At 41.4% G+C, this 26798-nt stretch overlaps 2 protein-coding genes across 3 annotated transcripts; both read right to left on the bottom strand.

Moving 5' to 3' along the window:
* Positions 1-8: 8 nt before the first annotated feature.
* On the bottom strand, positions 9-4418 carry gpr75 (G protein-coupled receptor 75). The gene is made up of 2 exons (XM_019870565.1): positions 4057-4418; positions 9-3882 (listed from the first exon to the last, which is right to left on the bottom strand). The coding sequence occupies exon 2, from the start codon at positions 3802-3804 to the stop codon at positions 2167-2169; it is 1638 nt and encodes a 545-aa protein (XP_019726124.1). The 5' UTR covers positions 3805-3882; positions 4057-4418; the 3' UTR covers positions 9-2166.
* Positions 4419-5169: 751 nt separating this feature from the next.
* psme4a (proteasome activator subunit 4a) lies at positions 5170-26323 on the bottom strand. 2 transcript variants are annotated; one of them, XM_019870563.1, is made up of 48 exons: positions 25668-26323; positions 24601-24741; positions 24414-24530; positions 22067-22123; positions 20940-20984; positions 19821-19970; positions 19363-19426; positions 19214-19288; positions 18406-18528; positions 18232-18324; positions 16621-16886; positions 16292-16478; positions 16119-16208; positions 15967-16031; positions 15540-15690; positions 15349-15447; positions 14997-15066; positions 14810-14877; positions 14479-14694; positions 14049-14206; positions 13830-13925; positions 13571-13626; positions 13410-13466; positions 13280-13335; positions 12901-12999; positions 12720-12782; positions 12543-12638; positions 12247-12378; positions 11935-12144; positions 11674-11810; positions 11512-11565; positions 11309-11438; positions 11126-11207; positions 10871-11027; positions 10713-10782; positions 10498-10623; positions 10252-10404; positions 10050-10154; positions 9847-9938; positions 9619-9750; positions 8966-9174; positions 8807-8892; positions 8598-8726; positions 7719-7874; positions 6869-7031; positions 6501-6634; positions 6285-6425; positions 5170-6150 (listed from the first exon to the last, which is right to left on the bottom strand). In XM_019870563.1, the coding sequence occupies exons 1-47, from the start codon at positions 25862-25864 to the stop codon at positions 6291-6293; spliced, it is 5547 nt and encodes a 1848-aa protein (XP_019726122.1). In that variant the 5' UTR covers positions 25865-26323; the 3' UTR covers positions 5170-6150; positions 6285-6290. The 2 variants fall into 2 exon arrangements, with proteins under 2 accessions (XP_019726122.1, XP_019726123.1); XM_019870564.1 differs by lacking the exon at positions 22067-22123 and having other exon boundaries at positions 25668-26322.
* Between the last annotated feature and the right edge of the window lie 475 nt (positions 26324-26798).

Here is a 26798-nt window from a genome sequence, read left to right as displayed (position 1 = left end):
TATATATATATATATATATTCCAATTCGACATATACATAGCAGAAATAAGTTATCCTAATTTTACATTTGCAATGGTCACCGTGACAACATGACTGCCTCATCTTCCCAACCCAATCAGCCCAGAGTGTGAGGTAGCTCGTCCACGTACAGTCAATTACTGTATGGATCTGTGTATGTGGTGCATGCAGTGGTCACATCACCAAACACAACATTCAGACACATTTTTGGAAATAGGTAGCTCACGAATCGTCGCTGTTGAGAGTAATCCTCGCATCTCCAAAATCACTACTTTTCAAGGAAAAAACAAAAAAAAACAGCCTCTTGCTTCAGGTACCAATTAGCACATTTTTCAAATTAATATATTGCTATCATAACCATCAAATCATCACTCTAAAATCACTTTCATGTTGCTAAAAAAGTATGCTGTCATTGATTAAAATGGGTTAGACTCCAGCCATGCATATTAAAGGTTGTGCCGCCCAGACCAAAAACCTTTAATATGAGTAAGAATTACAATCCAGAGGTGACGAAATACCACATGGCTCTTGCTGGAAGGGTAAGTGAGGAAGAGGCAGAGCTAATAGAATTAATAGATTTGTTTTCAATCACTTTTCCAGACTTTAAACTGGTTAATAATGAGTTTTTAAAAAATCTGACAACATGGGGACACACAAATTCCTGTAAAAATATGAAATTGACCATAGTTGGACATAAGGGGTGTCCAGCAGACAGCGACAAAATACAATACAATGCATCTTAATTTATATGCCACTTTTACAACAACTGCTGCTGTAACAAAGCGCTTTCCAGAATGCAGTGTTCCCTTTCTACGAAACGGTTATTGTGGCTTCAGTCTTTTCATTTGTCACCAAAACTTTATCTATTGCGGGGTTTATCTCACTTTTGTGCATGGGTTTTCTTGTTATTTTATTTCCTTCTAAGTCGGACCAGTCAAAAAATGTCAATTTTCTGAAGGGAAATTCATTTTACAAAAACAGAGACCATGAACATTAGAGCACGTCAACCTCAAAATCCCCAATTTCCTCATCGCGGATGCGTTCGGAATTACACGTGAAGCTCACTGCTTCACTCAGACCCTTCGGAAACTCAGAACGTTGTCCAAATGCGCCATTTGTAAAAATGAAGCCCAGTGCAGGCCAGTACAAGGAAAGTAAACAGTTGAAGCACAAGTTGCTGATTATGGGCTGCATTCATAAATTAATGTGAGCCGGGCGTGCTCTGCTTCGGCAGCACATGAGGAGAGCCACGTGGCCACTTAATAACTATGTTATAGCTTTTCTTTTTTGTTTAAAATGGCTGACCTTAACCAGAATCATTATAGCCAAAGTTACAATCCTGATGGGTGAATACGAATTTTGGCGCTGTAAAAATCCTTGATGCTGAAAGCGAAAGCTAGTTGCCGTGACTACCGTTTCTCTTGGTCTTCTACATGGAAGATGAAGAGCAACTTCTGCTGAAAAAGTAGAAGAACATTAGTCATGGCAACAAGCTTTCGGTTTCCAGAAAAAAAAATTTAATCTTCATTTTACATTTATAAATTTCAATGTATTATGTGTAACAAATCTTTAGAAGCGTGGGAAGCGTGTGGGTGGTTCGTAATTGTTAAGGTGGTTCTGTTTGTGACCAACAGGACGAGCCCTACAGTGCCACCTCTTGGTCACAAACAGAACCATCCTAACAGTAATGACTTCATAGAGGAATAAAGCCCCCCTCGCCCAAGAGTCAACCTCTACTTCGCGGAAATTCACCTCTCGTGGGGGATCATGGAACATATCACCTGCGAAAAGTGAGGGAACACTACTTGGTTGTGAAAAATTCTTCATTTGATGGATAAGACCCTACTATTTGTATACAATCACTTAATTGCCATAATAGGTTCCATTTAAGTTATTGAGGAGAAGATGTGAGTCAGGATGAGGGAAAATTATATGACCCTTCAAAGAGACATTTTGGGAACCACCACATTGTCCATGCATACGTTTTTGGACTATGGGAGGAAACAGAACCCAACCAAACATCCCGGCAGTCCTGAAGACACAACCCAAAGAACTTCCTGCTATGTGGCAACAGTGGTGTCCCCCATCACCCGCAACTGTATCCTTGAGTACTCCTACTGCAGAACATGACACTGATCCTGAAAGAGTTCAGACAGAGGGGACGGGGATCTGTTGCACAGAGGTGCTCTCAAAGTCCTGCAAGGTGTCCTGGTGAGTGTGGTAGTGCATGGCCACGTAGGACTTGGCGAAGGCAAACGTCTGCAAGCCGGCAGGCTGAAGGCTGGTGGGCGAGCTGGGTCCAGCAGATGGACTGCTGTTGTATATACTGTAGTAGGGCTCGATGCGCGTGTTGATGGGCGTGGATGTGCTGGCGGGGCGAGGTCTCCGTGCACCCTTGGGACTGGCAGCGCACTCTCTGGAGTGACTCGGCCCGCATGCCTGGTCCACTAGCCTCCTCTGCGCCTTGGGCGAGAGAACGTACGCCGAGTTGGTCTCGTGGTGGGAGGATTTATTCCGATTGACTTCCAGACTGCCCTTGCCCATGGCGTGCAAGCGAGTCTTGTGCTTGCAGCATAGCAGTCCCAGTGCGGCCCAATGCATGCAGCAGAGCACGCGGCGGCGTAGGCCGGCACTGTTACGTGAATACACGAAGGGATTGATGCCCGACTTGAGGAAAATGAGGACGACGCCGCACAGTTCAAACTGGTAGTGTGCGAAGGTGCTCTCTGGCGACAAAACGTCCTGCGCCAAGGAGATCCCCATCGGCAGGCAGCACAGCAGCACTGAGAACACGATGATGACACAGGTGACAACAGCTTTGGAGTCCTTGGCGGTGGCCAAGTTGACCGTGGAGACCAGCTGGCAGCAGGTCGCTCCCTGGGCTGCCCCCGGGACCACTGGTTGCTTGGTCCTAGTGGCGTAAGAATGCGTCTGAACATTTTGTAACTTATTATACATCTGATTACGGTACAAGGGGGCCTGAGCGCTACACTGCATCCCCTCAAAGCCTGTGGCTGCCAAAGGTGGCGGCGGTGGAGTGCACGTGGCTGCCACAGTGATAATGGGACACTTCCTCACTTGTGCGTTCTTCCTCAGGGTCTGGGCGATCATTAGATAGGACACTGACACGACAGCCACGCAGAAAGCAAAGTCAGCAAGATACGCGTACAGCACCAACCTGGCCCGCCCCCCTCCTAGACCAAAATGGGGCAAGCAAGGTCCATCCCTGCGTGGGTACGCCCGCATGATGAGCAGGGCCGCCATGGTGAAGCTGGACGTCCATAGCAGGGCTGTGAGGGTCAGGGTGCAGGGGAATGAGGCGGTGCGGTTGGGCTGTTGGCCCAGGACCATCCGCAGCCGGTGCAGAGCGATGACCGCCACCGTCTCCAGCGACATGATGATGAAACCAGAGCCGGTCAGGTGAAAGGCGAAGCAGAAGCTCTTGGACATGCCGTCCACGCCGCCCGCATCCAGGTAAAGCACCAACGCGAACATTGGGGCCGTCACACAGCAAATAAACAAATCACAGAAGGACAGGTTGAGGATCATGAAATCGAAGTTGGTGCGAAACTTGCGGAAGGCCGGGTCAAAGAAGGACAAGAAAACCACCAGGTTCCCATAGGAACCAAGGCAGAAGATGAAAACGAGGAGGAGGGAGCAAAAGGTCAAGGTTGCAGTGTGGACGGCAGCCCAAACTGGGGGGCTGTGTGATGGCTGGGTGCCATTTAAGTTCACTTGCTTGGGCACATCAGCCAGCTCTGACGGCGACTCTGTGCTGTTCATCATATCATTAGCCGCCCACCGCTAAAGAACCAACCATTAGTCCTCTGAAAAGGAGGACGCAGGCGTCACCATTGCTGCATCCTAAAAGAAAAAAATAACGCATGATGATTGCTAGCTAAAAATCTCACAACTTGCTGATTAGTGCAACAATGAAATACGATGCGCACGCGCGCACATACACAGACATGTCAAAATACTATATATTTTTTTTTACATTTTTCTTGATAGCTCAAATATGTCATGTACAAAACTTACCGTTTTTACACAAGCCTTCGCAGGTCATAATTATTTAACACAGCCCATCTTCGTTTTTTAAAGCAGCTCTGTGGTACGTGAACGGACCGCAGCTCCGAAGGCGAAAAAAAAAATCTCAATTTAAACGCCATTTGGAGACGCGAACATTAACGGCATCATCTCGTCGTCTTCGTTGCAATTTGAGACGTGCGCGTGCCCGAGCAAATTCTTGATACCCTATTTGTTTGTTGTGCATCTGTTGCGGTGGGATTTCTTGTCTTCTTTGCGATGTATCCAATCTTTTTACCCGGGAGCCACCACTGGACGTGCCCTGGTTAAAAAAAAAAAAAAAATCGAGACTGAAGTCACAGCGACGCCAGCGAACAACAGAGCATCAAGCACTGCATTCAACTAGTGCATTGAACAATATATTAATGCTGAATTTTCGTTGTATTCATTTCGAAATGTGGTTATTTTGGCGTTCATTTGCAGTGTCGAAACACACTGCATCAAAGGTTTATGTTTTTGTGTTTTCTCCTGTCTTCATTATTCATTTATTGTTTGTTGTTGTATGAATTGTTTTTGCTCCATGTACAGCGCTTTGTATACAATGGTGGGTATTTTAAAGTGCTCTATAAATGCAGTATAAATGTTTTGTTACCGAAGTAACCCTTATATACAATATTGCAAGTAATTGAAATCATCTATATACAAACTGACTTCATTTAGGCTTGGCTTAAATTAACCCAAAATGTTGTTCTGTGATCATGCATTCTCTTCCCTCAAATAAATAATTTACTCTCAAACAAGCGGTTGCAAAACATGGTGTTATCTTCATTTATTATATTGTCTCGGCATTCATTTTCTACGCCACTTGTCCTCACTGGGGCCGATCTTAGCCCCTGAACTGGCACATGACTAAGAACCAGTGACATTCACATTAGCATTGATGGCCAATTTGGGGTCTCAGTTGGCCCAAGACCCATGTGTGAGGAAGCTAGAGAATATAGCCAGGGAAAATCTACACAAACATGGGAAGAACATGCAAAATCCACATAGGACACAGGTGTGCTAACCACAATGCCTGCATGCTACCTTGTTTTATAATTCATATTCAAGACATATAGATTCAGATATATTTTATGAACAATTTATTCATACATGATATCATACAATAGGCAAACTACATCTACAAAAAAAGGTCACTGCAATTTTGGCACTACACTATACAAAGGTGAGGTACTAAATGCTTCAATGTTAGGACTCATTTCAAGTCATCAAGCGGAAACAAACTGAGCAAAACAATCCAGCAAGTTCTGGAAGGTGCAGGGGGGTGGGTGGTGGTGGGAGGTCAATCATTATTTGAAATTAAGGTTTAGTGGATAGCGTTTTACACTGGGGAACCCTGAAAAGTGTTCGGGTTTTCACAAAACAAACATGACAGCACCGCATCGGGGAGTCCACCCTCTCCCATGACTTTGCAAGAGTAGATAAAAATAGGCTCTCGTGCTTTCTACAAAAACAAAACAAAAAAACACCCACCTACTACATCTGCTGAAACACTTGCTAGGGAAAAAAATGAATGCAGCACTTCCTTAATTTATAAATAAATAAATATGTCTGCACATCGTAGCTAAAGCATGACGCGCGCACACGCACGTGCACACACACGCATGATCAAATAGCCACACAAATCTTGTGTTAGTCTAATTCAAAAAGTTCCGTTGGCAACTTTCTGCAGGTCAAAACACACACTCCACTTGAGGAAGATGATAATTAAAGAGCATGTTCTACACCGGGGACATCGCGTTGGCTCAGAGTTGATTCTTGGGATGTGATCCTGAGAAATTTATCCGACACGCCACACGTTTTCAAGCGTGCACACTCGCGATCAAACAACCAAAAAAAAAAAAACCAAACAAAAAACTGTACAGAAATGTTACACCCTGCAGGTCATTCATCCCTGCCATGATTGATCCTTAAATATTAAGTATAGAAGAAATGTAAATGAGCTACATAGATAATACAAAACATTTCACACAGTTTTGTGTGCCACTTCCCGGTGTCAAGTAACTGCAGCCACGTCCTCAATGCAGGCTGGCCTGGACGTAGAGTCTGGGAGAATCCAAGCAAAACAGAAGGGAAAAAAAAAAAAAAAAAACCTCAAAGTCTTGTCATTCATCTTTTGTCCAAATAGTAGAAGTGCCTTGCTTTTGGTGTTATTTATTTATTTTTTTTGAACACTTTACCAGGTTTTAGGCATAGTAGCACGGCGACACCAGGAGGTCTGTAAGCACCAACAACTGGTCATCTGTGAACTGCTGCTTATGCTGTTGCCAGTTGTCGTGATGCGTCCTCCGAAAGTTGGACAGGGTTTTCTTCACAGTCATCTAAAGGAAAACATATCCAGGTTGCAAGATTGCAGCTTATTTACTAGCGTGAAAGGGTAAGCTTACAAGACGCACTTCAATGGGTTGGGTATCATTGAGGTGGGCACTGAGGTCCATTAATAACTGGGGCATCCAGGTGGGCACGTCATATGGGCTGGAGAGAATGCAAGCACTCAGCCCGAGAACACCAGCATGACGCCGTACCAGGTCTGTGAAAACATAAAAATGAACTTCATCGTGAGCAGGTGTAAAAGGGCCAGTAAAAAAAAAAAAAGGAAATACATACTGTACTGCATTATAATTACACAAAATCTATTAAATAATACCGGACATGTTCTTTTACTATATCCTCTATTATCAAAAGGTGGAAGAAAAAATTTAACGCGTTCCCCTAGTTCAATACTGAATGTGGCACAGCCTCTTTGATGTTTCTCTTGACTTACCTCCAGAAGGTATAGTGTCCACTAGTGAACCAACACCCCTCTTTCTCTTTTTAGGCAGGCGGGTCTTGCAAAGAGCCTCAAAGTGAGCCTGCATGGGGGCGTCCATGCACAAGAAATTGCACTGGAGGAAGCCACTGAGTGTGGTGGCAGCCATTTCTCTTACCTGCAGAGAATGTAGATCGGGGTGGGAGGGGCAACATTAGGTACACTTGCACAATCTAATAACATCTGAAACAAGATGGCTGCATGGATACTTCATTCACCTGGAATAAGACATTCAATAATAATAGTGAGTTTTGCCAGTGTGTTTACATGCTCAAGCTTTATCCTATACACTTTAGTATTAACACAGCAAGGCTCATGCTATTGGTAAATCTTAAATCAGTCACGGAGATAGATTCAAGATATATGCAGTATCGATCACCAATAATTATTTGGATCAGCTAACCTCAGCAAGGCCATTTAACTCTTCAGCAGTTTAATGTATAATGTATAGGCCTAACAAAATGACTTCCAGCTATCCCCCACTCTTTGTCTCTACTCCATCCCTCTCTTCCTCTTTCAATCTGAAAGTTATCTCCATAGCAACAGATTACTGCAGCCTGTGGTTACCATAGCAACACTTAGAGGACCGGAGGGAGAGGTGTGGGGGGTATGCGAGTGGAGAGCCAGGAGGTGAATACTGAATCACTACAGTGGAGCTAAAAGATGCCAAGAGGCCACCAGCACCAACAAGCATGTATTTATTGTAATGTCCAGACTGACAGTTTTATTATGGTGGACTCACATGAAGCAATGTTTTTTTGGTTTATATTTGAACTAGTTTTGTGGATGCATGCTTCGTTTTTACCTCCAGCTGCTCGTCCTCCAGCAGTCTTATAACCAGCGCCCGCACGTCATCCACTGCTTTCGGGTCACTCATGAAGGTGAACAGGTTATAAAAGGCCATGATCTGCAGGTATGTCAGCACCGTATAGCGAGCGTGCCAGGAGCTGCTCCCTGCAATCTGCCAACACGTGCCAGCATCATCACATGTCAATAATGGAACACAATGGACAATTTAGGTGGTGTGTGTGTGTGTGTGTGTGTGTGTGTATAGGAGAGAGAGAGAGAGAGAGAGAGAGAGAGAGAGAGAGAGAGAGAGAGAGAGAGAGAGAGAGAGACATACACATCCATACACATTTGTGCATATATGACAGAGAGCTGCATTCATACAGGACATTATCCAATATCATACTTTTCAATCCTGCACTGGGTGTCATTCCTCAATTAACTTCTGGGTCACTTGTCCGCTTTTTATTTCACGTCAAATACATGTCCCCCCTCCCGCCCCCCAGGATCCAGGTATCTGTAGATCCCTTTACTATAGCCATGTTACTTACCATTCAGGGCGAAATATGTTATGCATTTCAAGTGTCCAAGAGAGTTAATAGCCCAAAAGTCAGATTCATAGTTAGAGATGTAGTCAAGTATTTCCAACACTGTAAATTGGTTAATAAAGGATAAAAATAATGTCTTCACCTTTGGACACATTGACCACATTTGGACATACATAGTTTCCACCTGACAGCTACAATTTGTAAAAATAAAGGCCTCCTCTTAAATATACATCTCTATAGTAGAACGAATATACTACTTTCATTCACTGAATGAACTGTGCTCATTATTGAAAAAAAATAATAATGTACAGTAAATCTGAAAAATCTACTTAAGTCCACTATTGTTCTACCTCTTGCAGGGCATTAAGCACCATGGGAATCTGCTCGGTGTAGAGGAGCCCCTGGGACATGAGAGACAAGCAGGTCTTTGCATCCCTCTTCAGCTCATCATAACTATCATCATTCTCTACTGGAGCAATCTGGAACCACACAAAGAGATGCCAGAATTGATCGTCTTGAATCAATTTAAGTATGTATCGTGTAAAAGTGAAGGAGCTACCTTGAAGAGGAGAGGGAGCAAGCGTAGGTGCTCCGGGACAGCGGTAGAGTAAGAGCGGCCCGCACTTGCAATCAGCCACTTCAACACTGCAAACATGTTAATGAGGAGAATGTTATGAAATGTAAATAGCTTTAGATGAGTCACTCATTGTTAACTCACCTGTTTTGAGAAGTTTGATCGCTTGTGTTCTCTCATCCTGCTCCCCCACTTCATTCTCCTCAACCACGTGATTTTGGATCTCATCATCACCCTCAGTCAGTGGCTTTAGCTGTAACAAAATTCTGTCGGTGAAGTCCGAGATGCGAGGCGAGGTGGTTGGCTGAGTGTAAGGCAGGTTGACATCTATCATGAAGATGTAGGTCAGTACGCTGGAGGGAGGGAAAAGAAAATGCACCATTAATTCACCATTTACAAGGTCAAATCCAAGTTCCAAGGTGAGATCACACAGTAAATATTTAATCTTACTGTCAGAAGAATTATTTTGTGTTACAGGTAATCATCAAATTGGGGGGGAAGGGATGAGGGTGAAGGGGTCGTGGGTCAAAATTGTATTTTGGGGGATTTTTTTTTCTTTTTTTGTGATATTGCCTGAAGAAAACCTGCTCAAAAAACACCTTCAAATTAGTCAAACATCATAATTTAATAATAAAATCTAGACACTTTGGCTTTGGCCGTTTGCCATGCCGCTGTTTTGATATTTTGACAAACTGAAAACAATAATGAATGCTTTTTCGTGAATTTCAAGCCCTTGTGAACTTCAACATGATACGGGGAGGCATAAGATAAACAATTTTAAGATGATCCATCCTCACCTTCCAATCCGCTCCCGTACATTTTTGTAAACCTGAGTCAGTTTGGGCTCCAGGTACTGCAACAGTCTGTGGAGGAGCTCTGGCACACGCCACTCCTGCTGAGCAAGGCCTCCCTGCAGCACATAGAGGCGACTTGGGGGCGGGAGGAATAAAATATATTAAAAAATTAATACAAATAACGTAAGTGGGATAAACATTATTACTAAGGCAGGATGTAGTTCTACTGACCATGCATCTACAAATGAGCCTCCCTCCCCATTGACCGGAGACTCCATGAGCATCTCAAAAAGCCAGTGAAGTTTGCGAGGGTCTCTACTCTCCTGTAGATGGAAGACATGACGGATATATATATATATATATATATATTTTTTTTTTTTTTTTTTTAAGACAATTTTTTAAAGACAAGATGAACTCAGAGTTGGAAAGCTTACGCAGGCAGTGGCGATGCAGGTGCCCCAGTCTGCATATGTCTCTACTGTGATGTTGGACAAAGCTGTACGAAGGAGTGGGCACAACACTTCCCAAAGGCTCTCAACCTGCAAATTTACCATTTAAACTGAAGTTAAATCCAAGTAATGTCATGCAACAGAAGCTCAAGAGAAGAAAAAGTCTGGATCCTGAATGAAATTGCACCTTTGGGTAACTCCAATGTTTGCACCCTCTGATTAGTCCAGATATGATCTCTGCAACACAACGCTGCTTACTCTCATGGGTGTCAGCTACCAAGCGCTCCATGTGTGGCTGCAGCAGAGGCAGGAAGGTGTTGCTGAAATTGCGGAACAAACCCTGGAAACAGAAAAGAAAAAGTGGTTGGGTTGGTTTTTTTTTGTTTTGAGTCTTTTCCTTAAAACTGAAAGCACTCTTAAGAAATGTGCTCACCTTGAACAAGCAGAATCTGCGTGTGCTAAACTTGTCTTTGCCCTTTCGATCCTCGAGAGAGAGAAACTCAATGAACTGATTTATAAATACTGGGTCTGAGAAATGGTCATAGATGATCTGCTCGTGCTGCAAAAATAAAGAAAAGAAGAAAACAATTGATCAGGGTTAAAAAAAAAAAAGCTGTTGTATAATTATCATTGTTGTGTGACACAAACCTCTGTCATTTCCTCTCTTGTTAGGTTCTGTTTGGGCTGCTCTTCCTCAGGAGCATACATCATCAGTTTCCTAGCGACCAAAAAGCACATCAGCGAAAATACAACACAACCAGCTGCAACCAAGAAACTAAAATTATGGAAAAGTTTCAAACAGGCACCTTGGCCAGCTGTAGTAACCCCAATGAGTCTTTTCCACAAAAGCACAGAGATCCCAGTCCTTCTGGGTCCTTGGCAGGCTGCTGCTGTTATACTGCAGCCACTTGTTATCTGGGCGGTCACCGGCCACTATACCACAACCCGTCTCTTCAAGTGCACCTTTTTCCAACAAGACATGAAACATTTTTCCAATTAGTTTGATAAAATATTTTAGAAAAAGCAAAAATGAAGAATGGGCAAAACTTTGTGCTGCTTACAAAGCTCAGATGGGCTGATGGGCACTTTCTTATGAGGCCTTTTTATTTGTTTCATGATCCCTGCGACAGCTGATATTGCCACCTATTGGACGAAATACAGCACTTCAATTGCTTTAGCCCCCATCCATTAATATCTACCCATGACTTGTGCACGGTTATGAGACGTGGACGAGACTCACTCACCTTGCGGACATAGAGGGAGTCGTGGTTGAGGGTTTTCACGAAGAACAAAACAGCTGCTGGCGGGAGTTGGTGGTCATCTCTCAGGAGCAATGACAAGAAGCCAATAGCGATATGTTCAAATTTCCAAGGCCTGTAATATTCAAATCAAAGTTCTAGACAAAAATACATTGAATTGCAATGTGGGGAATATCAAAGGCACCTACAAATTTCTATTGCCAAGGCAGTTCAGTAAATCACCAATGAGCTGCTGGTACTTCCTAAAACACAGTTAAAAATATGTTTAGCTTAATATTGACATCCAAAAAAATCACACTTAAGGTATGATAGAGATTCGGATCACAGATATGTCGTTCGAAGCAACTTACTCGCCCGACTCGAAATTCTTGAGGTCCTGCCTCTTAACACCTCTTGATGTTTCTTCTTCTGAAGGAACAGGTTCTTTAGGGAGGGGATTTCCAGTGACCATTAGCTGTTTGGCCACACAGCAGGTCTCTTCAGGGATCTATAGGATGAAAAGGTTCATTCGATAAAATAAATACCTTGTTAATTTAGTTTGACTGGTTCTGTTCTTGCTAAGCACATCAAAATCTAATTTTTTTTCACATTTTCTTTGAAAAGTAACTTACAGAGAAGTCAATGCCAATGGTCTCATACTGGCGGTGGATTTTGTCCGCAAGGTCGTCAAAGAGCCGCACGATGGAGGGCTTCTCCAAAGACATGGCTGAACTGAGGCCAGATCGAACAATAGCAGGCCACGTCAGGGCAATGCACTCCCAGTCATGCAAATTGGCCAGGCACACTCCATTATGATTTCCCAGGAGACAATACAAGGCACCCTGGAAAGGCAGTAGCAATCATATGCCAAAATTTAACACCTACTCTGATACAAATCATAAATAGACATGATAGAGAAACATAATAGTTTGGGAATGTCATACTTTGAACTGCTGCTGTGTGACGCTGCTGTTGTCTGGGTTGAGAAACTCAAGGACGTGGGGGATCACATCTCTAGAGCAGAAATTATAGGTGCCAAGTGCAGTGAACAGTACACTTTGAGCTTTGCTACGTACCTGCAAAGAATACAAAATACCTGAGATTTCAATTCGAGTACCAAACACCAGAGTATGATTAATCCATCTCATTTACAACAGACAATTGCAAAAAAAAAAAAAAAAAAATGTTAGTGACAACTCAGAGCATGCGGACATGACAGTAGATTTTGCAGGGTACTTACTTGGCTGTAGGTGCTTGTGGACAGCCGCAAGAGATCTCTCATCAGCTCCTGGTGAATGCTCCTGTACTGACACCCCTCCACGGTCAGTTTGCGCAGCTAATAATCCACAAAGTGCAAAGCTAAAAAAATACTGCAACACAATGACACGACATGCAAATGCGTTCATGGTCAACTTACTTCGTGCTGGAGCATGACTCTGTCTATGAGCAGAGCCCTGATATGCTGCTTTTTGCCATGAAGCTGCAATAAATAAATAAATAAATAAAAAGTCTGAATTGTTTAAGGTGAGCCTCAAAAGAGCTTATTTCCATGGATTTAAATCATACACATGAGATGGCAGCAAAATAAAGATTCTCACCCTGTTTTCCATTGATTTTTTCACAAGGTTGAAGCTCTTCCAGCGGGAGTCAAACTCATGTTTGTGGGAACCTTTGAAGTGCAGCAATTCACTGATAATCTGAATGACATTGAAGACAAATACCAGTTTGTGTTGGATGCCATGTTACGCCATTACAGTTACATGTAAGAAATTAATTCAGAGTGCTTGCATGTGATTGGTAATAATATCTTCAAATCAAATCTTTTCGTATCTCCTTTTGGAATCATGTGCTGCGCAAAGATTCAATATGCAACAAAGAAACTTTGGTCAACCAAGCTATGATACTCAAATGTTACTGACCTAAGCGTACATTTTAAACAATATTAAAAAAAAAAACATTGGTTGTTGATTTGTTTACCTTGATGATGGAAAACAGAGACTTTGTGTCATCTTCTGAGTTTTCCAGTATATAATCTGCAAAAAGAGATAAAATGGCTTCACAACTAAAATAAAGAAAAAGCCATTTTGGGTGTGGCCTCAACACTTACGAAGCAATTGTCTCATTACTTGACAAATGGAATCTCTGTAGTTCTCTGTGGACTCATCTGCAAAAAAAAGATGACATTATGTTGTAAGAAAGACAATACTCACTTTAAAACATAATTCCTCATTCATTATATACTATCTGAAATTAAAGTGTTGTGCCTACCATACTTTGTTCCAGTATACAAGGTGGTCTCGTCTAGATTCACCATACTATGGACCCTGTTTCAAAAAGCACATTAAGTTATGTAGCATTTTTGCATCACAACACAAACACACAAATATAAAAGTAAAAAAAAGTGAAACTATTAAAATTAAAACCAGATGGATTTTTTTTCCAGAAATACAATACAACCATCAAAGGGAGGACTTCATAATTTAGACCAATGTCAAATATTTTTCAACAAAAATAGCAAAATGCTCACAGTTCAGATATAGGTTCTCCTTTCAAGGTAGGCATAAGACCACCAGCCCCCAAGAGGCAGTGTTGAACAATGGTGAGACTCTGCAAAACATCATCCCTGTTGAAGGGAAAAAGCAAAAAAGCATAACATCACTATTGCACGTTAAAGGAAAACTACATTTGGCGCCTCAGAGGGATTATCACAATGTATTGTACATTCCAACTATGAATTGCATTATACCTGCTCATTTCTTGTTCACCTTCTGCAAAACTTTGAAGCCTCTTCAGTTCTGGCTTCAGGATCGTGCCCAGTAAATGAAAGGTAAAGGTGGTCTCATCAGCACTGGGGACATGCCACCGGATGTCCAAGTTCCACAAGTCACCAGGACGACCCCAATCCTGCATGGGATGATTTTTAAAGAGCATAAACAAACAAACAATTTAAAGAGCAGAAACAAAAGCTGAAGTTCAAGCGACATTTTCTTACAGTTTATATGAAACGTCATCGTGAACAACAGGAACAAAAGACAGGATTTCACATATATCCTCATTCAACATTTTATGAGGCTATCCTTACACAGTGCAATTCAAAGAAATAATTGGCTTTATTTACTTGAGACTGACCCATCCATAAGACACGAGATACGGTGCTTGAAGTAAAGAGTCATCACCTTGATGGGCAGGTAGTCTGTGATTGGCTGGCAGAAGCCCCTTGGCACACTGCAGTACTCCGTAGGATAGATGAGGGCAGTGGAGCGGAGGATATGATGCAGCAAGTTGCAAGAAAGGATGTAGCCCTGCTTACATTTGAGGTGAAGGGTCAACTGCAATATCTGGACCAAGTCAGAGGAATAGGCCAAGAGCTTGTGACCATCTACTCGCGTAACCTGTCGGCATACATGGAGAGAAGACTCAATGATGGTGAAGCGAGGAACCAAAAAAATAAATAAATAAATAAAAATAAAAAAATCGCTGTGAGAACAGAAAAGGAGCTTAGGTCACCTCAGACAGTAGCTGAAGATTCCATAAAAACTCCTTGTCAAGTTCCTCTTCGTGTAACACTTCTTCATCTGTTTTAATAAAATCAAAGTGTATATCACCAAAATAATAAAGATACATTAGTCAACTACAAAACTATGTGAGAAACTGTTTTGTTTTTTTTCAAGCCAGCAGTAGTGAGTGCACTTACTGGCAGCAATTTGGTGAATTTGACTGCAGCAGTGAGGGACAAACATTTTAAGAGACTCTGCGGGGTGACACTGAAAAAAGAAGAATAGAGGAAGTGAGCAGTCCGCTACAACAGTAGAACTGCACCTCAAATATTGGCCGATAACATTTTTTTTTTAATTTATCTGTAGGAAGTATAAGGCATCTATTGCGAGTAAGGCATTATTTGGGGGTATCGGTCAAAATAAAAGGAATGAGATTGAGGAGTAACCATAGTTTAGGTGTGGTGCATATTTGTTCAAGTAGATGACAACAAAGAAGGCCGCTATTTGTGGAAAAACAATACTATGGACTGCTCATGATTTGTGAGTTACCTTGGCAGCAGCCCGGCACATGTCCGCCACCATCCTTCCAGCTACACGTGTCTCAAAAATGTTGGTGGTTGCAAAGTTAAAAACCTTTTCCAGCGCCACCTGTTACAATAATAAACACAACTGTAAATAAATGACATCCCTTCAAATTTTTTTTTTTTTTTAAAAAGATCAAAATTTTCTTCAGCGGGTACCATGAAGATGTCCAAGGAGCATTGAATGAGGATAGTACTAAAAGTAGAAGACAAGCCGAGTTCCACCAAACTCTCCAAATGAGTCATTTTCTCCGTTTCTGTTTCCTCACGGGTTTGCTCGAGAGTGCTGCTGTCGATCAAGGCAAAGCACCTGCAGATAGTATCAAACAAGCAAACACCAGTTGATAATGGTGGAATAAAGCAGCTTGCTAAGAGAAGCAAAATACTTTACATGTGAATAATAATGTACTTCATTTGTAGTTGCATCATTTGATCCATTTTCTCATTCTTAATTTTTTTAAATTTACATAAAGTGAAAAGCTAATCAGGCAAAACTCTGAATGTATAACGTAGCTATGTCACCGTCATCACACATTATTAGCCAATAGCACAATTCAAACATGATCATCATCAGTCTTAAGCATACCTGTCCATAAATTGAAGGACAAAGTCTTCGAATTCCGCAGAGGCCGAGCACAATTCACGTTCCACCTTGGTTCGGCAAAGTTTAAAACAAATCAATGTGCATGCTTATTTTATATTACTCAAATTGGGAAAACTGAGTGAACAGCAATTCACCTCTGTCAAGTCTGTTCTTTCATGTAGAGCAGACGAACAGTCCACCAAAGGCACAAGAGTTACAAATGTAGCAATAAACTGGAAGGTGATCTGTATGGAGAGCAATATTTGGATATTTATTTACTTATACCAATATTGGAAATGGTTTAAAAGTGTTGGCAAAAGAATCACACCATGCACTTGCTGAAGTCATTTGGGTCAACTCCAGGCAGGGACCTCATGAGGAGGGGTAACATGTGAGTCGGCCCATCAGGAAGGTGCTTCCCACCAGACACTAAACTTCGCGCTACACCAATCATGCAGCTTAGGGTGGCTGTCAGCTGGTGGGGCTCTGTTAGAGTTTCCAGTGCGGGGTATGTTCTATAGAAAAGACAACAATTAGTCCTTTGTGTCCATTCCAAAGAGTACTCTTGTTTCTGGATGCTAGCAGAAAACTAGGAGCAGCTTGCCAGACTCTAAAAATGTACCCACTGGGTTAGAAAAAAAATATTACAAATCTTACCTCTCTAGAACCGGAGGAATGACTATTTCAGGCCTCATCAGAGCAAGGTTCTGCAGAGCCTGAGCGGCATCAAGACTGCCCGTTTTGCTGAACATGGCCAGCAGAACTGGCTGCATCATACTCTCCACAAAGTGTGTGATATCTTCTTCTGTGAGCTTGTGAGTGTCTGGGATCGGTGTTAGCCAAGACGGCTTTCTGTAGCGCTCTCGATGCAGCCGGCGAACAACACTGGCAGGGAGACGCTGCAGCAACTTCATGAGCTTCATCTGAATAGGATAGGACAGAGATAGGTTACAAATTATCTGCAGGTTGAAGCAATCTAAATGCAATAGTTTGTAAGGCCAACCTCGATCACTTCTGACTTGAATTGAGTATGCGAATTGGCCACTGAAACGGAATGCCGAATCAGGGCGGATCATAACTTATTGTCATCGCAAATTTTTGAATGGTACTCATGTCTCCGTATGTGTGACATCCACATGGGGAGTGCACATGCCTGAATGCTATGCTCGCACTACGTAGGAACGGACGCCCATAAGTAGTTGCGTGTTTATGCGAATGCTAAAGGCTAATAAGCATTAAATTCAGTTGTTAGGCAGTCAGTCAATAAAGCCCAGCAAGGCCGTGCATCACTGCCTCTCACAACAAACAAAAAGGGGGGTGCAAAGTTGGATGTAGGACTTGAGGAACAAACTAGCTTCGCACTAGCTAGGATGATGCCAATTCAACAAAACGGGGATGGATTAAAAATGGAGAAACATCCCGGGTTCTGCCGTTGGCCATGGTATGGCACGGAATCCTGGAGGTTAAACTAAGTTCATTTGAATTTAAAAAGGTCAACCTTTCCGTGGGTTGATACTCTGTGTCAATGTGCCGGTGTAAGCAAACTATGACGTTATTTCTTAAAGTTTCTATTTTGAAAAATAAATGTTGAATGAAAAATAGGAATTTTATTAAAAAAACAAATCACCATAATATATATATGACCATAAACAAACACACACTCAGACAAAAGTATCAAAAATTGTTACTGTTGAGTACCTAAACTGATACCCAGATAGCATAAATCAGAACCGAACCGGTTCAAATATGAAAGGTACTCATCCCTAATGCATATTGAAAGGACTTTCCAGGTTTTGAACCTAAGAACCTTATTGCGACATGTTGCCACACTGGCCCACTGTGCCACACAACTCTAAAAATAAAAGTACCACGTGGCTGCCTGTGTCGTGTCAAATCGGAAAGAGGGGCTTCCTCAAACAGAATGGCATGTGCGCCTGCTCATGGGGATATTTAATACTATTGCAGCAATCTCACACACGTGTTTTGTTATTTCTGCACTCGACATTCAAACCTAGACAGCCAATGAATGCAAGAAGCAATGACGAATGTGTTAGCCACTGTGACGCAGTACATATTGATGACATTAGTTGGAAAGAACCATAGCCAAAAATAACATGTCTTCCAAAAGCTGAAGTTGATCATAGTTCAGTGTCTCTGAAACAAACTATGATTTACTGGAATGCAATAAACTTGCCAGATGGTATGCCACAATAGATTATACACTGGATAGTCATAGACATTTAAAGGAAGCACAAAAAAGGAACTCACCAACCAGCGACCATGGTTTGATGGGTGGAAAAAAGATGTGATGCTGTTGAAAAGTCCAGTGAGCTGTGCTTGAGTTTGCTTACTTGGTCCACCCTGAAATTGACAGTATATGGTCAGTCTTTTCTTCTGGATATTTTGACTGAGGTTGCCACAATGGCTGGACCAAGGACAAACCAGAAGAGATGATATCCATAGCACCACATGGCCAATGTCGTAGGCATTGGTCAAGTATCGCGGGAACATCATCTGGCTGGTCCCCACCGGAAGATTCAAACTCCTCAAGACTCTTGTGAAAATCTGAAATGTGGTAACAATAAAGGTAACGTATTAAGAACCCATAAAACATACTTTTGCTTGTGTTTTAGTAAAACCAAAGTTGAGAGGAAGTTTGTTTATTCTTAATTCATGTTACTGTTTTTCAGAGAGGAGTTAAATAACCTAACACGTTATTTTATATCTATGACTAAACGGATCAACAAAAAAACATGATAGTTTGGTTCTAACTGGCAGCGGTGGCTATGAAACTCACACCTTGAGTCACAAATACACCATTTATGCCGCAAGACAGACCACAAGCATAAACCTCTAAAATTGCAAAACACTTAATCAGGACTCCAAACTGCAACTACATGGTGGCATTCTGGCCGTAAAATTTGAGACAGTTCAACTACAACTTTCATCTACTTGTGCCAGCGCAGCCAGAAAATTTGCTGATTTTATTTAGTTTAATATTTATGAGTGTTTAATATTTTTTTGTTGTGACAAACTTCTACTCCCGATTTATCAGTAATATAGTGAAAATGAGTGTGACAGATATTTATTTTGCAAGTCAATTTACAGTGTGCGACTCTAAATCTTAGACTTGCGTCTCAAAATTTTCAGGTTAGATGTTACTGCGATACTAGTTAAAAAAAAAATAAAAAAAAAAGTTAGTTTGGATCCCTCCATGTAAGAAGCTGTTATGTAATTTATGAAAATGTACCTTCGGGATATAAGGATCCCAGTCAATGTAGCCGATGTTGTCATTGGCCAAGCGAGCAAAGAGATTAACCAGATTCTATAAAGAAAGCATATACACTTTAACATGCGTTGTTGTTACACGACATGAAAACAAACTTCTACTGGACTCACCAATTCCCAGCTTGGAAGATTCTGCACCGATACCCACAAATTGATCAACTCATCAAACCACAACCTGTCAGAAAATCAATTTGATACATAAATTGATGTGGTATTCAATTGCAAAACATGTGAATAAACGTCAGTTAGTATCGTGAAGGAATCACTGAAGTAACTGAACATCTGCAACATGTGATTTTTTGCCATGAGGAGGATGCTTTGCTCGAAACATCCCTAACATGGCTATTTAAGTTTATGCTTATCAATCCAAGTTTTCCTGATGAGAGCTCTTGCATTACTCTGCACAAAAAATGTTCCTGTTTACATCTATGGATCGAATAACTGTAGCACGAATAAAATTGGTTTTGATTTTTATGTGGGGAAAAAAGATACACCGAAATGGGTGGAAATTGACTGAGCTTACAAACCGACCAGAGAAAGCACGTTACGTGTGTCAAGGCACTCCTTACTTGAAGCCCTTATGATGCAGCTCTGGAGGTAGGGTTGTGGGTAGAAAGAGTTCAAAGTAGCAGATTGCTCTCTGCATGGTGACGTCGAACGGGCAAAATAGCGGTCTCCACTCATCCAGCATCTCCTGGGTTGCAGACTCTGGAAAATACCTGCATGGAAGGATAAAGAGTCACATTCATTCATATTCATATGTACATCATAAAGTATCAAAAACAACAGAGCAACTTAGAGAGTGCCACCAAAGAGAGACAAGCCCTGTCTTTAAAAAAAACAAAAAAAACAAAAAACAAACACATTTTCACAATCCACATGAAAGATTATATTACAGCTACACAATTATACACAAAAATATTGTTTTCGACAAACTAAGTCCATGTTCCTCACAATCGCTATGCAAAATTATTGCAATAAACAGGCTCCAGCACGAGCAGCAATAAAATGTATGTTCAGCAGGGGGGAGATGATAAGTCACACACCTGGCACATTGTGGCTGTAAGCATCAATCCAGTGGTTCTAACGGACCAACACGCCCACTAGGTGATTTCTATGGTTCATAATGCGCGTCTCAACTCAGCAGTTTATGTCAGGTCACGAGCCTCCTTTGGGGAACTGGAGCCATTGCTACTTGCAGCCAAAAGCCACTTGGCCCTACGTCCTGCTGCTGTACCAGCTGACCACAAATTACACTCTCTCGTCCCAGTGACAGGAAATTCTCACACAAGACAGAATTAGATGAGATAATAAGATTAGCTGACTAAGTGCGAAGTGAGGGATGTCCTAGTGCTTGCCTAAGATGCATGCACATATAACCATGGTGGACAAAGTCAAGGACCAACCTATTTATGGACACTACTGCTTGTCTTCAGAAAAGTTAGCAATATGACATGCCATTGAAGGAAGCATTTTCTCTGCTGTTGACACAACTAGCACAATCATTCCATCAGCTTCTCTGTGATCACAACCCTTTTGAGCGGGCTTTTCATTTATGACGCTAATTTGCCATTTAATGAAGGTTCAGATTTAACAAGCTTTGGATTTTACGACAAACATATCATCCTTTTTTGATATATTAAGGAAAATAATACATGGCATGGATCAAGATAACAAGGTGTACTTACGGTCTGCAACTTTTCACAAGTGTCTTCAACACACCTTCTACAGAGCTGTAATAATAAAAACACAGAAAATGGCATCAAGGTTATGTCCAAATTGCAGAATATTTTGTAAAAAAATTCCTTCACATCAATGCAGTCTGAATCGGACCCCATGCATACAGAAGACTCATACAGGTTTGAGGATTTATGAACAGTATAAAAATACTATTGTGACTGTAATAACAATCTTAACCGCCCCCAGCCCTCCACAAAGAAACTAGTTTGTAAGATGTGGTGCTGTAGCTGTCGTTGTATTGATAACTTTCCATATTCCTGGAATGATAACATTGGCATTAAATATAAAAATAGAATACTCAGGGACTGAGTCACATAAGAGTGTTGAAAGCTCTGGACCAATATAACCAGAGCTTTGGAGCGCCCCACCCACAATCCCACCTAACTGTGCTCACATGCACGCTCAAGCCATGCCTTGTTGGAAATGGCCTGCCAAACCCAATCGCCAACTGTACAACATATGTTCATGTTGGCCGCTCGATGCTTTTGAGAGCTCACACACTTGGATAGTAGCAGTCTTCCCATGTCAAATTATGGGTCAAAGTATTCAACCAAAAATGCAAAGTGTAACACTTTTAAGTTCACAAAGCAAATACGCACATGCATCACAAAACCATCAATCAACAGCCTCTCATAAGAGGCCCATTAAATGGACCTGGACACTCAAGGAGGGAGATCCTGAATCATTCATATGTTAGGAATGAACCCTCACGTTTCCCAAGACACACTCCAGGACAGCAAGAAACATGGCTGGAGTTCCAATTGCTCTAACACTACTGGAAGTACAGTGTAGTGTTATGTTTTACTAGAATAAGAACGTAGTCCATATACCGGTAGTACAAAGTCTCAAGACAGTTTATGAGGATGGGAATTTTGACGACAATCTCTAATGAGACTGGCTAGGGAGAAATCATGTTAGCTGCAGTGCGATAGTCTCGAATATGTATGAGTGAAATGAAAACATTGATTTATCTTCCGATGCCAAGTTGCATTTGGGCTCTCTAGTTTTCACATGCAATGTAGGGGAAAAAGAACTTCAAAGATAAAACACAAAAGAGGAATGATGTTGTCCTTACCACCTCTGAACCAATTTTAGCATAATGAGTTCAGAGGATGAACGGGGCCATGGAGAACTGAATGTGAAAGGGGGACAAAGGCATAAAGAACACATTCAGCACTAGGCAAAGTGTCAGTTGCGCAGAATATGAATATATGACAATTACATTTTGGTTTAAAGTGCGTTCGTGTCGTTTGGAAAAAGATGAGCTGGTTTGTCAGCCAAAGCTAGTTCACATCGGCGGTAACAACACATATGCTTGCAAAGCATCATAAACACACAATGTTCCCATAGCACCATCCAAGACCACCTCGCACTGCTTGCTTGAATTAAACAATGGATGAGCAACATATAAATGCCTCCCAAAAGTTACATGAAACATGCATGTCATCGTGAAAGGAGTTGGGTACAGTAAGTCAATTTGTCCACCCAAAACAAGTACCGTACAAATATTATTTTATGACTTCATGGGCCTGATTTACTTCCCTCTAACAGATTGTAAATGCTGCTGTCAATGGACATAATGCACATGACCTTCTACGAATACCAAATACCGGTAGTGGGCGCTAAATTGTGTTCTCACTCATGCTAGCGGATTGCTCACGCTGTTGGCAACAGGCGTTCAAGTGGTCTAGAATGCTGTACTGAAAAGAGGGTTTTGCACTTAATATAACTAATGGTTTTCACTATGGAACATTTGTGAGACCTCTGCATGCGCAAAATGAAGTCTGACAATATTTTTCGCGAAGCCAGCAACAGCATAAAAGTCCTGTTTTGTTTAACTGGCCCCAAATGCATGTACACTGGACACACATCCTGGTAACCTTGAATTATAAACTTGGGACAGCACACCCAAAAAGCTGCTCTGGAAGAGGCCATGAGAAGCAATTGATGCAGTGCGCTGAAATGAGCCAGACGCAAGAAAATGTACAGTTGAAAGGACATTTATCACAGGTGACATGGCATTACTCCTCCTTGTGACTGGCTCCAAGTCAGCCGTTCAATTAAATCGAAGGCTTAGATCATTCAGAAGCTTCAAAACTGCAAAGCTCGCTAGACGATATTGCAACAGTGTTTTTCCTGGCGATTCAAAAATGTTGACATGAGGGTAATAGTTCTCCACACTGCCTCTCATTTTGCTTCCATTAACTATGCTGACAGGACTGTGCTTGCTGATTTTCACCTGCCTTTCAAATGAACTATTAAAAACACAATGCGTGTGCTAAATTAATCTATTTGCATATATCATAGTCCCAAAGCACACAAAATGTACTGAATGGCAATATTGCTCATTTGGTAGACATAATCCTGGGTGTGCGCACTTTGTAGATCAACTTCTACGTCTGAGTGCGTAATCAAGTTTGTGCTAGTTTTTGCACATGCAAAACTTTACAAATTAGGTTGGATAAGAATAAAACTGAATTTACAAAAAAGGGATTGTTCACAGTTGTATGGTGTCATTTAGAGTAGGCTACTGAGCAAGACAGCTTTTCAGGAATGCAGGCAGACGTACACAAAAAAGGACATACAGTGGCATCTCCAAACATGAACATCCCAAATAAATGTCGTTCAATTTGGAACCATCCAATATTTTTATTCAAATTATGTTGCCTCAGTCCCACAAAAATGTGACACAGGCTTAGCTAAACAAATGTGTTTAGTTTTGTTGTATATGCAGTATTTTCTTGGAAAGACAAAGACAAAGTGTGATAATGGCCATATAACTTAAACGCTCCATACAATAAGTTAACAAGATGACATGTGAAATCGGGGGCGTTTCTGGACACTTTCCCTTCAGTGAAGGAACAGAGCCACATGATTTGTTGTTTTCTAAATACATCTCAGTCCAGGCTGCAGTGCTCAGTAGAATACGGCTAAGTCAAAAAATATTATAGAGGTAAAATGCCGCAAAGTCCCCCTGCTTGTTCATAAACATGTACGTCTCTTGAGAATCAAACACACTGTACTACATTTATTCATTTGATGTCTTATTATTCTAACAATGTCTAAGTCCTTTATGTATTTGCATGAGAGATTGGAATGTTAAACTTCGACACAAAATACTCGCTGTAGAATTATCAAAGCTTTGCTAATGGGGACAGTTTGACCCTGCTAATGCAAGTACCATGGAAAAAATTATTTTGAAATACCTGTACAAACAAATCAGTGGTCAATGGGTGTTCAAGTTTAGAGGTTACATTTTACCATTCAAAAAATAGATAGCAGGTGAGTTATAAGTGGCATCTGCGAGAAGCTAATGGAAATCCTTATACAGTATACGAATGAAATGAAATGTGTAAAAAGGTGAAATCGGTTAGGAGTGTGCTTTAGTTGATGTCACAGAATAAGCAGTAACAAATGCCTACTTGGGAAACCAATTGAGGCCCAGATGCTCCGTCTTGGAGAAAAGTATCCTGTCGTGCAATTCATACAGAGGCCTCCAAGGCAATTCCAGGTCCTCCCTTGAGAGAAGCTCTCTTTTCCTTAGAAGGACAACACACAGAGTCAGGCTAATGCGTAAACAGATTTGCTGCTTCACAGCGTGCGGCTTACTTGAGCAGTTTGATAAGGAGGCGAGCCAGGCCTTGCATCATGCTGATCTCTAGACGAGGGATGGTGACTAGCTCGTACAGCAACTTGATGAATAGCACGTGGTCTTCTTTGCTGAACTTCCGGCCATATAGACGTATATACCTACATTGGAGGGAAAAACATTCAGTTTTGTTATTGAGGCTTTCAGTGTCATGTGTTTGTGCCATTAAAAGAAAATCATTTCACAAATAGCCATGTTTTATAAATGTGTGTTTTGGTCCCATGAAAGGCCCGCAGAGCTGTGAAATTGACCATTTTGAAATGGCTGTGTCACCACTTGCATGCCTTAACAGCAGTAAGCAGAATCTGGGTCAAACCCCATAGTGAACTTTCCATCTCTCTGAGCCGGTAGTGCCTCACTCTGGGACACAGCAATGTGCCAACATGGGGACAGAAACGGATTAATCAGCCCAGCAACAAAGTACAAATTGAAACAGCACTCTGAGTAATCCAGTGTCATGTTGACAGATGCCACCATGTGATTCATCACCAAGAAAACAAATAACGTATTGTGAAAAAAGTGGACACCATTCATCGCAATTAATAATGGTTTTGAGCTTATGAAACTGTGGAGCAAAAATATACATATTCATTAGTGAAGATTTTGATCACTTCTTCTTGATTAAATATGCTGTAGGTTTTGTAGCTTCAAACTGTTGGCACAATAATAACAATCAATGCAATTCTTCCATGTTCCACTGAAGAATTTTATACAAAATCGGAAATACGATACAGATATGGCAAACTTAGAAGCCAAAAAAATCATATTGACATATAACTACGTAATCACTCATGTGATGGCTATGTTTTCTGATACGTTTGTTACACAGTCTCAAGCGAATTCAGACTTGGCCGAGAACCTCAACGTACAAGCAAAACTTTCGTAACTGCACTTGTTGACGTATTACAAGAAAACTGTGCTAACAGCTGTTTGCTAACTTCTAATTACTTGTACTCAATCTGAGTAATGAAAAAAAAAAGCAAAGGGATTTATATTTGGATGCCGGGGGCATTTTTGTAATACTTACGTGGAAAGTTTCCTCGTCCAAAACAGCACACCGGGCCATATTTCTCTAAACTGAACAGCGCGGGCCAAGTTCCCCTTGATTTTACTCAAAATATCATTAGATTCTTCATCGAGCCTATCCGCATAAGGCAGAAGTTTGTTATATACAATGTCTTTTTGTGGAACAAATCCCAATCCATCCGACTGTGCCTCTTTCATATTACCAAAATTCAAAATGTCAAGTTTAAATGTGTAATTTTACTTCGTTCGGGTTCGTTGTTATACAATACAATAAATAGAACAATTTCTGCGCTAGCTTGCCCAGTTGTTGGCCAACGATGTGACTAACGAGAGAGTCACAAGTTGATGACTCGCTCGGTAGCCGTTTATCCTAAGTTAAGATAGCGTCTCTCCACAGTACACGTTAGCAAGATCCGATCCTAGTATGTTAAGGATAATCTGGGGAAGAAAAAAAACTATTTGTCAGGACAGGCGTTGGCACTCGAACACTCCTTCTCATCGATAAAGGGAATCCTGAAATATGACAAGCGGCTAGTAGCCTAGCTAAAGTTAGCGTTCCGCGACAAAAGCCCAATCATTTCGCAAAGCGCGTTAAACGTCGACTGATTCATCCAAGTACAGTGGACCACAAGGGCAGACGGCACCCAGCCACCAGACGCATTTCTGGCGTCATATCCGGTTGCGTTGAATGACTTCATTTCCCAAAGTTCCAGGCGCCAGAACCTTTTTTTTTTTTTTTTTTGTCTACGCTTATCCTTGAGCCTTTTCAATAAACTGACTTGAAATCTTTTTGGAAAACAACACAGTGTCTCAGTTGAGCCTTTTGGGAATAAATGCTAATAACTAATTACGTTTCTTTTCCCCGCTTCTTCCTCCTCCATTCTAACTGTATTAATTTAAATGTACAAATTCCTGACTTGGCTGTGACTAAGGGATATGTAAATAAAATTGACTCGACACATTCACGTCTGCAAGACATCTTTATATACCACCATCATGACCAGCACAGGGTTGCAGTTGACAACAATATTTCATTTATATTTTATATCGATTATCTGAGTCTCATTACAGTCACATTTTTAATAGTTTTATTTGTTTATTTATATCTGTTTGCCTTGATTACGCGTTTTCA

Source organism: Hippocampus comes, unplaced genomic scaffold, assembly GCF_001891065.2.
Source record: "Hippocampus comes isolate QL1 unplaced genomic scaffold, H_comes_QL1_v1.1 scaffold76, whole genome shotgun sequence".
Taxonomy (NCBI): domain Eukaryota; kingdom Metazoa; phylum Chordata; class Actinopteri; order Syngnathiformes; family Syngnathidae; genus Hippocampus; species Hippocampus comes.
Note: the sequence above shows the minus strand (reverse complement) of the source record. Positions and strands in the feature narration are given on the sequence as shown.

Coding starts and splice junctions, on each gene's coding strand:
- psme4a (XM_019870563.1), bottom strand. CDS start 25,864: ATGAAAGAGGCACAGTCGGATGGATTGGGATTTGTTCCACAAAAAGAC. Junction 19,427..19,820: donor CTGCATCATAAGGGCTTCAA/GTAAGGAGTGCC, acceptor ATTTTCTGACAG/GTTGTGGTTTGATGAGTTGA. Junction 19,289..19,362: donor ATCTTCCAAGCTGGGAATTG/GTGAGTCCAGTA, acceptor CTTTCTTTATAG/AATCTGGTTAATCTCTTTGC.
- gpr75 (XM_019870565.1), bottom strand. CDS start 3,804: ATGATGAACAGCACAGAGTCGCCGTCAGAGCTGGCTGATGTGCCCAAG.